Below are 16,001 nucleotides of genomic sequence, written 5' to 3'. Positions count from 1 at the left end.
GTATAATCCTCCATTATTACAGGGAGAAGAAACTGTAAACTTTAAGTGGACGACCACAATCCAAACAGGCTGTAGTCTCTACATGGAAACTTAGTGTTACTGACTGACTAATATATATATTTTTTTCATTTCATCTGCAACTTAAATTAAGAGAAAAAATATTAGGAAAATCTTGTGTTTTATAACAGAAACTAAAACCAATCAAATCAGACTGCTGCAGATGAGACTATTGGACAAATATTGAAAAAAGCATAATAACCAAAATGCCCAATGAGGAAGTAAAAAGCAGCCCATAGTGAAACTGGAAAAAGCCGATTTTGCAATATTTCCAGCTGAGAGGACACAGACTCACATCAGAAGCTGTAAATGAGCGGCTTGGAACGTGCAGTGCGTTTTTTTTAAGGAAGCGTTCACCAGTCAGCCAGTAAATAGAGAGACAAATCAGGGTCATGACACTAATTAAAGAAGAGTCAGCTGAGCAGAGGTCAACATTAATGAAGCTTAAAATGGACTTTACAATCAACGCTCAGTCAGTAAGAAAAAAAAAACATCAGCAGGGTAATTGTTGGAGCAAAATATAGGCTGTAGGAAATTACGATTGTGTTAAGGAGAAGGGGAATTATAAAGAAAAAACTAGACAAGCTATAATTACAAAAAAAGAAGAAAGAATCTTAACTCTTGGTAAAGAAATGTTAAAATAATATAGAATACATTTTGAATGAGCATCACAGATCGTAATATCTTGTAAGGATTTGGCTAGGTGCAAAACAAAAAGCAGCATCTTACCTTTCTAAAGCTGAGATGGTTCAAAGTGAAGTGGTCTGTGTCATGTCCACAGGCTTCAGTGAGGAGGATTCAGAAATCAAATCTCCCAGTTGTGCAACTTCAGAGTGCTGCAGGAAAACTGGTTTCTGTGTCTGTGGTCATCTGAGGGCATCTCTACTGTATACAGTCAGGTCTGCACGGAGATGCTCCCCAGCTCCTTCTTCCTATTGGCCAGGAATCAGCTCGAGCTCATGCATCTCAATGGCCCACAGGAATACATCTTCTCTATAGGACAACCCACCGCGTTAACTTCTCCACACCAGTCCGTTCTCTCTGCTACAATGAGAGCTCCCCTAAACATTTCCATGCGGAGACCCTCCCCACCCCATTACGGACACTCGATAAGATTTTATCTGAGGGACCCCCATGGAGTATAGATGGCCTATTTGTTGTTAGTGGATGTGGTGAGTTAGGAAGAGGCCAAACAATAGTCGTAATCCATTTGACATTTACATCTTTCTCTCTACACCAAACCTCAGTGAGAAAACCGAAACGAGTCTCTATCAGTGCTTTGGTTCACACCGCATGTGTTTATCTTTGGGTTTTGAAATGATTTGATTATAATGTATCATTAATTGTTTTTGTGCTGTTTTGCGTGTATTTTCTAATTGACTTTGGTGTTTTGTAGATAATTAATTGAAGAGTTTCGAACGTGCTTTTTGTATAAAGGCAGCACGCACAGATCGTATTTATTTGTAGGCTGTAACTAGTTTTAGGCCATAGCCTAAAGACTACAAATTCCACTGAATCGAATAATAAACAGGCCTCGACCTATCTATATTTCAAACTCTTCCACTTCTGTATTTGCATTTAATTATTGCACATTGCAGCTGTATCCAAAACTAAAACTTCATAAAAATCTTTCTAACGAAATTTGTTTATTAAGAGATTAAAGGAAAAAGTGATTTTCGATTAATCTTATCTTGTTGCTGCTTTCTTGGCCAGGCCTTGCTTGGAAAAGAGATTTTTTTTTTTATCTCAAGCAATCTGCCTGGTAAAATAAAGGTAAAAAAAATAAAATAAATAATAAGGTTATCATTTTATGCCATTTAAAATTCATTATTATCATCGGAAAAAATAATGATGAAGACAAAATTTAGAATCACTTTGTCATTTGGTAAATTAATTAAAATCTCATAATGACAAAACAATTACTTTTTGGTATTAGTCAAAGCTGAGCACATTGTCTCTTGTTACATTTTTATATGCTGGAATATACAATGAAATGTACCTGGAGGCCTTACATGGTTTTTCCAGAGCTCAAACCTCCTTCTCTTCAGCCACCTGAAATAAGTCACATGATTAAATATTGCAATAACAGAATTCTTTATTTACAAGGCAAATAGCATCAGCGAAGCCATATTAGTTCACAACTTGCATAACTGTGGTTTTAACTTCTCTTGTATATCTAATTTTGCATAAAACGCTCACACACTAAGGGGTACAAAGGTGGATGCGGGTGTACAGTGTGATTCCTGTGAACAATGCAGAAAAAAAAATATCTTGGGAAAACACAACAGTAAGCTTTCTTCAGAAAGTCCATATAGTATATTACATATTGCTTCAATATCCCTATGTATCATCTTTTCCATACAAACAGTGGAGGGGGGAAATGAAATAACAGAGTCAACTTCAACCCAACACACAACGGAGAGCAATGATGAGGGGAAAGTCCAACTGTGATCGAGTCTCCAGCAACTGAGAAGAGTTGAACTATGATGCACCCATTCAATATTGTACACAAGTCATTATACAAATTTATACAGACAGCGGTGTAATGTACAAGAACGAGAACGGACGAAATCTAAGGCATTATGCTAGGGTTTTTAGCATTTCAAGGTTGCATCTTAGCTCTAAGAAATTGGCAGACAATACAAAAGGGCATTTAAAGTTCTTCAAAACCATAAGTTAAAGAGAAAAAATATTTCGTTTAGTGGGTCCAAAGCCTGGATATTTGTAAGGGGCAAAATCATTTCTTTGCACCTGTCCTCATTATAAATGCTAAAAAATGCATTGCTACCACATGGCTTTAAGTCTTCAAAATCTTGACAATCTTTGGAAATTTGCAAAGGGCTCTGAATCACTCTTTAAAATGGCTCAAAAAGGCTTGATCTGCACGACTGTATTTTACAATCAAAACAGCATTTATCAAAGAAGTGTGGTCTCCTGTTAGGCCTTACAGCGAAACAACTGCACGACATCTGCCATGATGACAACCGAAAACACTGATGCAGACTTCCTCTGTCCCAAAGTTGGCTTGCTACAGCTTCAAACTTTTGTATAGAACTTGATTTTTTGTTTTTTTTAAAAGAAGCAACGATGGGAAACTTCCTCCGTTAAGTGCTGAGAATTGCGTGGTACAACACCGCGGTCCCAACGTGTCGACAGGAAACATCATCAGTCACATCCTAAGGCCTTTAATGACAATACATTCAGAATGATTCTCTTCCCGTTTTATGCTGCAACATCTATATTAGACCCTGTGAAGTGACATCATCATAGGTTTCTTGATTTCTGTGGGCCTCAAAGCGTGCTAACCAACAGGTCGTCTTTCTCACGATGGAAAATAAAAGCTGGTAGAATTCAGAAATCCAATTGAAAGGTGAGGATTATTTGGCTTTGCTCCAAGTCTGTCCTGGGTTTAAATAGCTGATATAAAAAGTTTTGTTTCTTTGAGGAAAATGTACTTTTGAGGTTAGAGAAGATGACTTGCTCTAGATCTTGTGAAGGTCAAACCAAACCCCTACTGGGGCACAAGAATAGCATGTCATTACTGAACACTTTATAGTTGAACTAACTGCCTGAGGTCATAAAATATGGCTAAGTGTCTGTCAGAGCAGGTCTCATGAACCGTGCAGTCTTAACTCTGACCTCTGCTATAGAAGAATGGCTGGAGGCAGAGAGGGCATGTGTCAACAGGGGGATCACAAACTACCTCCCCTCTCCAGGCCTCAGCCGATGCTGCATAATCTAATAGGAACGCTGTGTGTGGATGTAGACTTTCTTGGTACAAACTGCAATAAAAAACTGTGTTTAATACTGCATCCAAACATGGAGCAAAAATGTGTCCTTTATCTTCAGGAAACTGTACAAAAATTACAAAAACAAAAACACAAAAAAACCCCAAGAGATTCTCAAGTAATCGTTATTGCTTGTTTACATCACACCAGAACAGTTTGCACCTAGCAGCTTGTATGAAGCATTTTTCACTCCAGACAACATAGAAAGCACACTTCTGTTATTTTTATGAGTTATTGTATGGCTGTGTTGAAGTTGTCCTGTTGTTTTTTTCTTTTTCTTTTTTTTGTGTTCTATGCTAAAAGCAGAGAAGCAAGCGATAATCTGTACACTGTATACACAGCACACCCCCTTACAACCCTTCCCTACTTCCCACCCACACCCCTGTCTGCATCGTACCAGAACATCAGAACACGAAGGCTCCTACTCCGCTTCCCATTAACAAAACAAAACAAAACAAAAAGAAAAGAAAAGAAAAACAAAAAACCTGCTCCGTTTCAAGAAGCAGTTGTGACCAGACAGGGGGAACCAAACCATAAGGAATAAAATAAATAGGAAAGAAAATGTCTTACTTATTGGTATGTACAATCTCTGTAATTCATTTTAAACCATATTTTACTTCTTCTGAAACTACAGGACCAAAGTATAATCCATTATTCAGGTTAACAGAAGAATCTTGTCAGAAAGAATACAACCATTACTGTTAAAATTATAAAAAAGTGCCTCTTCCACACTTTTAGAAACATTTTTTCTTGTTGCTACTAGGATAAAGAATCATCTACAATAATTAAAATGAATCTATACAGAAAAATAAAACTTAATTTAATACACTATAGAAACCTCTTGACTAAATTAGTCTAATCATACAAATCACCATTCCACTCAAACCATTCTTCTGCAGTGTTTTTCAAGATCAGTTTTTCAACCATATATCTTCAATCTACATTTTATTTCTCACAAGAAAAAAAAAAAAAAAAAAAAAAAAAAAAAAATAAAAAAAACAAAAAAAAAAAAAAAAAAAATAAAAAAAAAAAAAGAAAAAAGGCAAAACCGGCTAAGTGTTTGAGCTCCATCCATAATTGTGAACATAACTTGGAGTCTTTGCTGCCATTTTGGAACTATGTGGAAATGTCACAAATGTGAGAAAAGTAGGACATAAAAGAAAGAAAGAAAGAAAGAAAAGAAAAAATCAGTGTACGTCATTTTTGAGATGAGATTGTAAATGGCCGCTGTCCACTGAGAGGAATACATTCATCAGAACGAGGGATCCCACCCACTGCTGTCCCCGTAAGTCAGCGTCCCCCACCAGGAGGCCTTACAGTAAGTCACACTACGGTGAATGCAGCTGGACAGGCAGACAGACTGGCTCATCGTGAGGCTCTCCTCCAGGAGGGATAGGCATGTTGGACAGAGATCCACGCTCCTTCCCCAGCCCTCTTCACACTCCTGTGTCTGTTCGTGGGCCGGGCTCCTCCGGCTCCTGCCGGAGAGGCCCGAGCGGGGGACAGACGGCAAATTTTGGGCTGGGGAGACGGGGTCAGGGCACGGCCTCGCTGGTTCAAGGGGCCGTCGGTTGGTTTTACATGTTTGTACAATTTTTAAAGGGCCGACGCGCTCCTTGCACCAGCTGATCACTGAGGTTCAGGTTAAGAACTCCATGAGGGTCAACAGTACTTCTGCAGAGAGATGACAGAAATGTATTCACAATTTTGTGGATCATTTCATAAACACACAATTGTACAACACAGGTGACTGGTTAACTTGAACCTGCAGAACTTGAACTCATCGGCCACGTGTGTAAAAGACTATAAACAATTAGGAACCATCTAAGAACACTCATCCAGCCTAAAGCAAGTCAGTAAATCACAAAAGCCTGCACTAATGGCCAAACAGTAAATAATTGAAATAATCTAAGTGCCAATATATTTCTATAATCCTGGAAGGGAAATAAATCAAGTGACAGATATACTGGTATGTTACAACTGTCTGAAGTGCAGACAATCAAACAGCAGCACCTTGGTTAAATATTCATGGGCCTTTATTGGGCTTAAAAGCATCATGGAAAGCAGCGGTGCATTCTACACACTGAGCTAACAATACCAGGGAGACAAAGGAAGAAGGATTAACTTGGTTGATATTAATCGAATGATAATCACCAGAAACAGCACCAGAGTGGACAAAGTGAATGATTTCTATGTCAGATAAGATGTAATCGCAGCTGTCTCTGTGCCAGCAAAGGTCTGACTTGTCATTTTGCCAGATCAAACTTTGCAATGTGTCTGTGTCTGAGTGTAGACAGAGTATGGGTTTGAGCCACAAGAGTTAAGTTTTCCATGTTAAATGAAGCAGCTGATGAGTCCACAGTCCAGACAGGCCAGCCTTTGAACATCATATGGTAACATCTATATAGTCTAAATGGTCTGGCTCTAAAGTGCCTGCTGCTAATTACATCATTGTCCTCTAAGTTCAAGTCAAGTAACAGAACTCTGGCGAGAGGAGTTACGTAAACTACTGAGTAAATTATTCACTAGCGCGGCCGTCCAATAAGTGTACCCAAACACTTAGGGTCTAACGATAAGACAAACACATACAGAAGCAGTGTGTAATGGGGAGAAAGAAAGATGAAGCTTTTAGTTTTTCTTGGTCCCCTGACTGCTGTGTAAAACTGGAAAGGGTCCATTTTGTTAACCTCCGAGGCTTCAACTCTGAAATTGTCTGACTTTACATCACCACAGGGCGCTGGTGTAAAGGCACAGCCTCAGGATATTACTGGGCAACGTGTAATGTCTCTAATTTGGTCTGGCCATGCTGCCTGACTGAAAAATAAATTTCTCTAAAACTATATTTTGGGTAATTCTTCTAAAAACACCAAAAGATTCCTAATTTCCCCCCCTTGTGGAGGCTTTATGTGTTGGGACTGGTGGTGTTTACCTGTTCTTGCCCCATGGAGGGCAAGCCGGGTGAGGGCCCTGATGTGACGCTCATCTGTCCGGCCATCTGGCCCATGCTGCTCATGCTGCTGGTTGCCATGTTGGTGGCCATGGAGACGTTGTTGAGGTTCATACCATTGCCGTTGTACATGTTGCTGTTATTCTGCTGGGTGAACTGCGGTGACGCCTGCTGCTGTGAGAACATACTGGGGATACGGGAGGAGGGCAGAAAGATGTGTTAAGGAGTCAGATGAGCTCTAAAGAAAAGTACTGAAGCACAACAGAGGGGAGGGAACTTGAAGCCATTTTTACCTGTTGCCTCCCATGTTGCCCTGTGGCCAACCGTTCATGTCAGGGGAGCCCTGAAAAGCAGCGTTTCCTTGGCCCTGCTGCATCATTGGGGACTGTGTGTGGGCCATGCGTGGAGAAAGCAGCGGGCTCTGTGGTGTGCCGGGACCTCCAAAGCCTCCGTCTGCCTGTTGGCTCATACCTGAGGTGGATGCATCAAAACAGTACACTTATTTGTAGTCGAGTCTCTGCAGGTCCTGTGTGGTTGACCTGAGGGTAGTCACTGTTAGGATTCCACATAGTTTACACAAACATGCCACATGAGGACAAACCTCCGGACAGGCAATCAAATAGAACGAGCAGGCGTGATGACTAGTGTGAATGGAGCCGGTCCATTCAAGCGCACATACATTAATTACTGACAAGGCAGTTGATATTTCCTACATGCATGTGAGTAGTGAACAGGCAAAGCAACCAGGAAGTAAAGGAATAAGGAGATGGTTAAGGAGAGAAGGGAAACAGAGGTCATTCTAAACTGGACTGTACGAACCAATGGGACAAAATCAGATTGAGGAGTGAGGGACAAGTCAAACATGTCATTAGACAAGTGAGAATTATACTAGATTACCAGATCAGACTGACAGGAACAGGCCTGATTATTGCCCTGTCTGGTCACACTCTTTAGAGCCAGGTGTCAGTTGTATGCCAAGTTAAGCTCTGTGTTTTGGTGCCCCCTGGTGGAGAAAGGGGTGTATGGCAGAGGCACCATTTTGGACAGTGCACAGAACTATAATTATAAAACAGCACTTACTGATAACTACTCATGTTATGAAATTAAAGAGTAAATATGCAGCATGATTTGGCTCATTCCATGGCACCTGATTAATGCAGTCATCAGCACATAACATAACAAATCAGATGATTGCTCCTTTTTTCAAAAGCATGTGATGCTGTGCAACTGTAGTCACATCAACACAGACACAATGGTGCGCACTCACACACACACAGGTTGTAAGGGGTAGAGTGTGTGTGGTAGGCTGGGGTGTGGGAGGAGTACCTGAGTTGGGAAACTGAAAGGCACTGTGCTGCATTTGGGGGCTGAGTACGGCCCCGTACTGTCCGCCCATCATGTTTGTGTTTCCCATCATCATCTGTGAGGAGGAGGAGGAGGTGGAGGAAGAGGAGGAGGTGCCATGCAGGTGGAGCTGAGGGTTGGGAGGGAGAGAGGGCAGGCTGGGGGAGAGAGGGGAGGAGAAGGGGCTGGTAGGGGGAGGTGGCGAGGCCAGGCCTGTACTGGTACCGTAGCTGGGCGGGTAGGGGAACTGCTGGGGGTTGGCCTGGGGGATCCGAGGGTTACTCATGCCTCCGGCGGCCATGTTGGGGGGCAGGTTGAGGCCCGGGCCCCTCATGGCCATGCTCCGTTGCTGCTGCGCCTGCTGGACCTGCTGCTGCTGCTGCCTCTGTCTCAGGTGATTACTCAGCAGCTCCCGCTGTCGCTGGGCCAACATCTGAGCGTTGATGGTCCCCTGGAAGAGAGAGGGGAATTAAGACAGCGGAACAAATAATAAATCAGCTCTACATTCTATATATTACTCTAGATTTGTATGCCAACATAAACACCACCTCAATGCGACAGGTCTGTGCAGACATACTATATATAGTGCAGCAGGGACCTACCTGGTTTGGAGCACTGGCTCTAAGAGGTAGGTTCACATTTGACACACTACTCATCTGAGTCATCATTGGCTGACGGTTCTGCAGGGAGACAGAAGAGGTTTAGTTTAGTCAGTTTAAAAATCCACTAATGAACTGAAATTCATCTAAAATCTTGCACATTTCCATTTGATGTCTAAATGACCTGCATTTATTTCCTACAGCTTATAAATAGTAAAAAACAAAACAAAAGACTGTATATTTCAGATAACAAATCAATGATTACAGGTGCATCTCAATAAAATGGAAAGGTTCCATTGCTAGTAGTTCAATTCAAATAGCCCCAACCAAGTATTGAGTGTATATAGTTGGACATACTTTTCAGAAAGCCAACATTTCCATGTTAAAAATTAAATTTTTTATGAGATACTGAATTTTAGGTCTTCATTAAATGTAAGCCATAATCATTACAATTAAAATAAATTAAATAAATAAAATACATGAAATGTTTCATTCTGTGTGTAATGGATGTATATAATATATTAGTTACACTTTTTCAATTGAATTTCTAACATAAATTAACTTTTCCATGATATTTTAATTTATTGAGATGCGCCTGTATATTAATCTGTTTCATAATAATTTCAGGGGCAGACATGATGAAGTGAACTGAAAGACCAACAGGTGGCAGGCAGTAGTTGTGTGCACAGATAAAAGACGTCAAAGGATAATTTCGCAACTGTGCTGAGAGCTGCTGATCAAACAGAGTGGGTAAGTCAGAACAATCGATACACAGTATCACTAGATGCACGTGTTACCTGCTGTGACTGTAACCGGTGCTGAAGCTGCAGCCGTAGTGTGTTAGGTTGGTTCGGGGTGACCGCCGATCTGATTCCGGGCCGCGCCTGCATCCTCATCATGGGGTAACCCGGCCGAGGACCCATCTGGCCAGACATGGGGTGGAAGCCTGGCTCTTGCATGGGAGCGCCAGGGTAGCCCCTTTGGGCCATATGTGATGGTGGGGGACCAAATTGCTGGGTGTACATAGGGGGCTTCTGGTCTAACATCATTGAGGGGTCCTGAGGGAACTGGTCTGGCTCCAGGGTTTGGCTCTGAAACAAGTGGATACAGGAACATTAAGAAAAATAGGTCCGATGAAGAAACCTCTTCAGAGGGAGAGAAATGTGCTTAACATAAAGACCTGTTCTACCAGTGCAGGGATCCCGAGGGCACGATCGATCTCCTCCAAACCGTCAAAGTCTTTTAGTGCGGTGTACAGCTGGGACATCAGGGCCCCCTCATCTACTGCACTGCCATCACCAGAGCTCAGTCCTGTACTGCACAACAAGTCGTCCTGTGGAGCTGAGTGCACCGGCCTGTGCAGAGAGACCACAGAGAAGCGACTTAGTAAACTCCATATTAACCATGGTGAACTCTTTGCAAAATGAATAATAAATAATGATAGTTTAGAAATCTAAGTAGCTTGCCTGTTCTGGTTTACAAATGCTGTCTGGTCGATGGGCATCATGCTGTCGGGCCATGGGGCTGTCTGGTTGGGTGGAGCCTGTTGCTGGGAGAAATGGTGGCTGACCATACCAATGTCCATGTCAGCTTGGGCTGAATGCGGGGAGGGGGCAAAAAAACAAATTCAGTGAAAAGAGTAGACAATTCAGGAAACAAACAGGCAACTGAAAATGGTTTATATTTCCCATAAAACCCAGGAAAAGGCAGACTGCAAGTTTCTGCAGTTTTAAATGAGTGCTATACTCTTGTAAACCACCAGGTGGCAGCCTTTCAAATTGAGTTAATATTTGTATTTGGGGTATTTTCACTTCAGCCTCATCAGACACCCTGTATCATGGACCACAGCTGATGATTATGCTTAAATGAAATGAATAATAACTGACAAAATGAAATGCATCAAATGTAAGCACTTAAACCTGGCTTCTACATATGATATAATATAATAACATGCTTTAGAATCTGTTGTATTATTGGGGAATTTTAGTTTGTCGTTTCTGTGTCTGGTCAAGCTCAAATCAACAGCGTGTTGTCAATTTCTTAAGAAGAAAAAGAAAAAAAGGAGAATCTTGTGTTTCTAGACTAAACAATGCTCTCACCATTGGCCATCATTGGGGACTGGAGCATCTGTCGGGGCCCCGGCTGGCTGTTGGGCCTCATGGAAGCACTGTTTGGCCCCATCCTGCCCTGCATGGCACCTTGCTGCCCAGGGCCGGATGCTCCCAGAGGAGGGGCGGAGGCCGAACCCACCCAGCCCTCCTGCTGCTGCATGCCCGGTCGTGGACCACCTGGAGCCATGAGTCCTGGAGGAGCACACAACACACACACACAAACACACACAGGGAGACAAGAAATAAGTGAGAGATGCCTGCGAACAGAGCTCAGGGGATATTCTCTGTCACCATGATGCAATATCATCGGAAAAGCCACCCATGTAGCGCCGGGGCGATGTTTGAGGTCATGCTAATATGTGGGTGCGACAGTGAGAGGAACTTTGTGCCAGTGCAGGTGCCTGACGACTTCCTGTCGCAGGAAATGAGTCACTGTGCCATTACATAACAGATAATAGGCTGTGAGGGTGACAGATAGAGGGGAAAGAGGTGTTTCCTCAGAATTTGGAAATCAGCTACATGTGTTTTGGCTGTCCTGAAAAACACCACATTGAGAGCTAAAAGGAGATTTACATTTGATAGTGAGCCAGAACTGAAACATGGCCATCAAACAATGATACCTTTAGTTAGAATGAATCCAGTTCTTGTTGAATTGTAGTCCTTTTAGTTTGAGGCCTTCTAGTTTTGTTTAGGTAGCTTTGTTAATTTTTTTAGGTAGCATTGATGAAAGTGTGACTATGTCCAGTACATTTAGAAACAATGTTAGCAACACCCACAGATAAACAATGACATTATGAGCTGTCACTGCAAAGGTATGACCGTCACACCCACCTGCATTGACCATGCCAGCCTGGTTAGTCATCATGCCGTGGCTTCCCACCATGCCTTGCTGCTGTTGCTGCTGCATAAGCGCGTATGGGCTGGTGGCCCTGATAGGGTACTGTAATGAGGGCGGTTGGGGGGACACATTCATGTCCAGCGACACACTCCTGACAGGACCCCTGGCTGGCTGGCCCGGTCGGACACCTCCGAAGTCTGGACATAAGAATAGACAAGTTTTAGCTAAAAAGCACAACAGCTGAAAAATCTTGTATGGAAGTAGATCACCTTTATAGATACATACTCAAAACATCATAACCTTATGACTGGAGCATTTTCTGAACACTTAAGTTTTAGTATAACGTGGTCTGCTGTGAGGGGAAACATTTGTGTTTACTTCCATTCCTAGTAAGTATGACACTCACTAGTTGGGCCCATGCCACCGCCAATGCCCCTGTGCTGCTGCTGCTGCTGCTGCTGCTGCTGCTGCTGCTGCTGCTGCACCATGGCCGGATTGGTCTCGGACATCTGCAGGATGTCATTGATGATGTTCTGTTTGTCCATGGGACTGGGCAGCGAAACGGGCCGCGGCTCGCAGAAGAGCTGCGGCTGAGCATTCTGCAGGTCGTTCAGGATGTCATCCAGCTCCGACGACTAGAGAGGACACACGGAGACAAAGAGTGAAAACAAGAAATGACGAATCTCTTAAACCCTCTATTTAGAAAACAACTGCTGCTTCACCTGCAGACACACACACACATACGCACACACATAAATATACATGTTACAGTCTCACACACTCTCCGAGAGCAAAATTGGTTTGTAAACATGACAACGCCTGCGTGAGGACTCTTTATCTTGGAGATGAGAACAGCAGGATTGGCCTTGTTTATAACAACAGCAGTAACCCGGGGATAAAATGGACCGCTTTCCATCAAATCTAGGACACACTTCACTTTAACTTAGCTTATAAGACTCACATACTACTCCTTGCTTACCAGCTGGTGTCAGGCAAAAAACACTAGATGCTCTCCTTTTTTATAGTCCACAATATTTAAGCACGCAATGAAAGCCATACTGCCATAAACATTATTGTTTTACCCAGTTGAAGAAGAAAAAATGATACAAAACCTGGGCAACTGAAGCCTTATGCAGAGTGGTATGGATGTGGGGTGGGGGGGTGGGCAGCATGAGGAAGCAGGAGTTTGGTTGGTGCCAAAGTCTGAGCTGCTCTCTGACCTGCTACTGTAAACAGCTGGATTGAGCCAACTCAATACAGTCCCAAAGCTACATTCACATACAACCAAGCTTTGGACTGCCTGGACAGTTTTTGTTTAGTTTTTCACACAACTATCTTAAACAAAGACAAAACCATGCTTGGGTCTTGTTTCACTGCTGGAACGATGAAAGATGAATCTCCCGGAGACAGATTTTGTTTTAGGACACTGGCGCGGTCTCCGCTGCCTTTCTATGACACATAGTGGGTGGGTGCAATAACAGGGACACCTCAATAATGCAGTCACGTACAACACCCAGACAACCAAAGGCCTCCAAAAATGTATCGTACCGTTGACGAACACCGACCTGGCACAGCCCACCAGAAGCAAACGCATTATTACCTTTACAAAAGCCGAAGCAAGAGGCGGTGTTATTGAAATGAATGTCATTTTAATGGCAGACAAGAAAAATGTAGGTTAGGGTCAAAATTGAACTGCAACATTAACACAGGTGATAAAAGCTCTTCACAGAGTGGCCTGAGGGACTTTAGATAAATAAATTGCAGTGACTGTGAGAGGCCACCAGAGTGCAGCACGTTCAGTGAGTCAGTGACAACACACCAACAACTGATCGTGACTGTACAGCAGGAAACCAGCACACTGGCCACTGGTTCAATGTTATATTTCACCATTGTAGACAGGGACATGGATCTTAGGTATGCGAATGCTACTGAAGATAACAAGGCTGCCAAAAATGCCTGACAGAACAGTTATCTGTTGCGGCCAAGGACTATAAAGCCTTGGTCCTGCCTTGGAACACTTTTTTTTTTTTAACTGCTGGATCTTTTGCTCCTTCGCCTCAGAGGATCCTGCTTCAAAAAAACAAACTCTCTAGATACACAAGGAGCAACAGTCACAAAATGCTGATAGTACAGAGCAGACAAGAATACAGGATATGTGGGAGAGCTAGAGAGAGGAGCAGAGTGGGGTGGGGGGTGGTGGCGGTGGGGGAGAGAGAAAAGCCCTAATGAGGTCAGGAATGATGTAATGCTCCTGTACGCTCTCAGTTTGCTCTCTTCCTCCTCCTCTCTAATTCTCTCTCCTCCTACTTTCTGTTCTCTCGACTTCTCTCGTTGCTTTTACCCTTAATGGGTCCTATTTCTATCAATCCCTGTTACCCTCTACCTCCAATGCATGTCTCTGCCTGTAATGTAAACCATGCAGGAAATGCATTTTAGCCACATACAGTAAGGTTACAATAGCAAGGATTTGTACAGCAACATGACAATTATTAAATATTTAGCTTTAAGCCATGTCCCATTTAGAGATCACAGATTAAACATCTTGACAGCAGAACGTTACTCACTCTGGAAGAGAGCAGCTAAGGATACTGTACATACATTACAAGATGTAGGTTGTTTGAGGGCTTCTATGCATATTTAAAACTCAGACTTGTTTATTTATCTTTAACACACAAGATTGCATCACTACCTAACTGGAAAACTGGCTGGTGATGAGGGAGAGAAAAACATGTCCTTATTTCATTGTGATTACTTTATAATTAAAAGAAAAAAAAGAACATCCCTGTGCATAAATGTGCACGTTATAATCTAGTCTTTTATTCCTTACCTATCCATTTCCCTGATGTCAATACAGACTTGTTATTGTGCCCTTGTGACCTGGTCCATGTCATTTTATAGGAAAGGGAAATGAGAAAACTGGGTAAAGCAGAAGTGCCACTGTCAAGAGTGGCAAAAGGAAAACGCATTTCACCCCAGAATTGTGTTGTGTTGGTCTTTGTGAGCAAAAACAACTTGCACAAACTCAATAATTTGCACTATGTGAAAGAGCTTAACTGGCTGAATTATTAAAGTCACAAGACTTCAACATTGATTGCGTTGATTATACATGCCATGATGAAGGACTTCCTTTTTGCTGTTATATGAGATAAATGCAATTACAAAAACTGAAATAATTTGTAATAATAGATTTTTTCCCTTTCGTAATATCTTGTGCTTTAAATTGTCCATCCACTAGTTTCTGCTGGCCCCACTATTAGAAAGTTCTTTGCAAAAAAAGGAAATCAACTTAAGTTGCAAATAAGATGGAAGAGGAAATTCGAGGAAACACAGTTTTTCTATGTTCAAACATTCATATTTACATATACAGCCATGGCATCACTGAGTAATGATGGATGAGTTATGTCACCAATATTTGACATAAATATAAAAATACCTCCTTCCATGTCTGTCAGATGATTACTGGCTCACCAGGTTTTGTAAACCCTGCACATACTGTACAAAGAGACGTGTATGAGCTCTGGTACAGTGCGTGAAATTGCCCGAGAGTGAGTGCTCATGGAAATGAGTTTGTTTTGGGATGCAATTTGACATTATTTCTTACTTTGGAAGAAGGAAGGAAAGCTGAAGCACTGAGGCCAGCAGAATAAACTCTTAACATCATGTACTGGCTTGTATGAATTGACTTTATTTTATTTACCCCACTCACTCACATGCAGGGTCAATGAGGGGCTGTGGCTATTGTGACCTACATCTGTCACTTTATAAAAAAGAAATACTCAATAGTGAGCTGAGTTTAAGTGATTTCACAAACCAAAGCCATGAACAACTCACACTACCACCATGTAATTCAGGATCCTTTCTACAATATTCCTCATAAGAATGAACTTTATCTGGTATTTCAGTATCATCATTTCCAACAGAATAAGGAGAAGGTAAAACCATTAACTAAATTAACTGCATGCAAATTCTGGATTATTTACTTTTGGGAGACAGTATGTTTACATGGACACACACATGAAATCACAGAGATAATCCTGCCACCCACAGGCCCATGGGACTAGTCAACCATACCTATAGTTCCTTCAGCCATCAGCTAAGCCGCTACTGCTGCTCTCTGCTCTGATTTCTCATTTAGCTCCGCTCCAGCCATCAATAATTCAGCCCTCACACAATAATGAGGAGGAAAGGAGGCAGAGAGAGAGAAGAGAGGCGTAGCAAGAAAACAGTGGGTGAGGTTAGCAGAGAGAAGGAGGATGAGTGGACTTTTTGACTAGTACAGTCATCTTTCACACATGAGCAAGCAGCGATTCCCCCCAG

At 42.3% G+C, this 16,001-nt stretch overlaps 1 protein-coding gene across 1 annotated transcript in view; it reads right to left on the bottom strand.

The window, feature by feature from the left end:
• Window positions 1-2,142: 2,142 nt before the first annotated feature.
• The window catches only part of ncoa2 (nuclear receptor coactivator 2), a 54,688-nt gene continuing 40,829 nt past the window's right edge, over window positions 2,143-16,001 (bottom strand). The window contains exons 12-22 of the mRNA XM_083995861.1: window positions 12,091-12,319; window positions 11,678-11,881; window positions 10,835-11,038; window positions 10,202-10,331; window positions 9,925-10,090; window positions 9,533-9,826; window positions 8,739-8,816; window positions 8,362-8,587; window positions 7,086-7,263; window positions 6,775-6,979; window positions 2,143-5,519 (exon numbers count right to left, since the gene is read on the bottom strand). Coding sequence (XP_083851987.1) covers window positions 5,508-5,519; window positions 6,775-6,979; window positions 7,086-7,263; window positions 8,362-8,587; window positions 8,739-8,816; window positions 9,533-9,826; window positions 9,925-10,090; window positions 10,202-10,331; window positions 10,835-11,038; window positions 11,678-11,881; window positions 12,091-12,319 — 1,926 coding nt within the window. The 3' untranslated portion in view covers window positions 2,143-5,507. The remainder of the gene's footprint in view (window positions 5,520-6,774; window positions 6,980-7,085; window positions 7,264-8,361; window positions 8,588-8,738; window positions 8,817-9,532; window positions 9,827-9,924; window positions 10,091-10,201; window positions 10,332-10,834; window positions 11,039-11,677; window positions 11,882-12,090; window positions 12,320-16,001) is intronic.

This window comes from Trachurus trachurus, assembly GCF_905171665.1.
Source record: "Trachurus trachurus genome assembly, chromosome: 20".
Taxonomy (NCBI): Eukaryota; Metazoa; Chordata; class Actinopteri; order Carangiformes; family Carangidae; genus Trachurus; species Trachurus trachurus.
The sequence above is the reverse complement of the archived record's forward strand: the minus strand, read 5'-3'. Positions and strand labels throughout refer to the sequence as shown.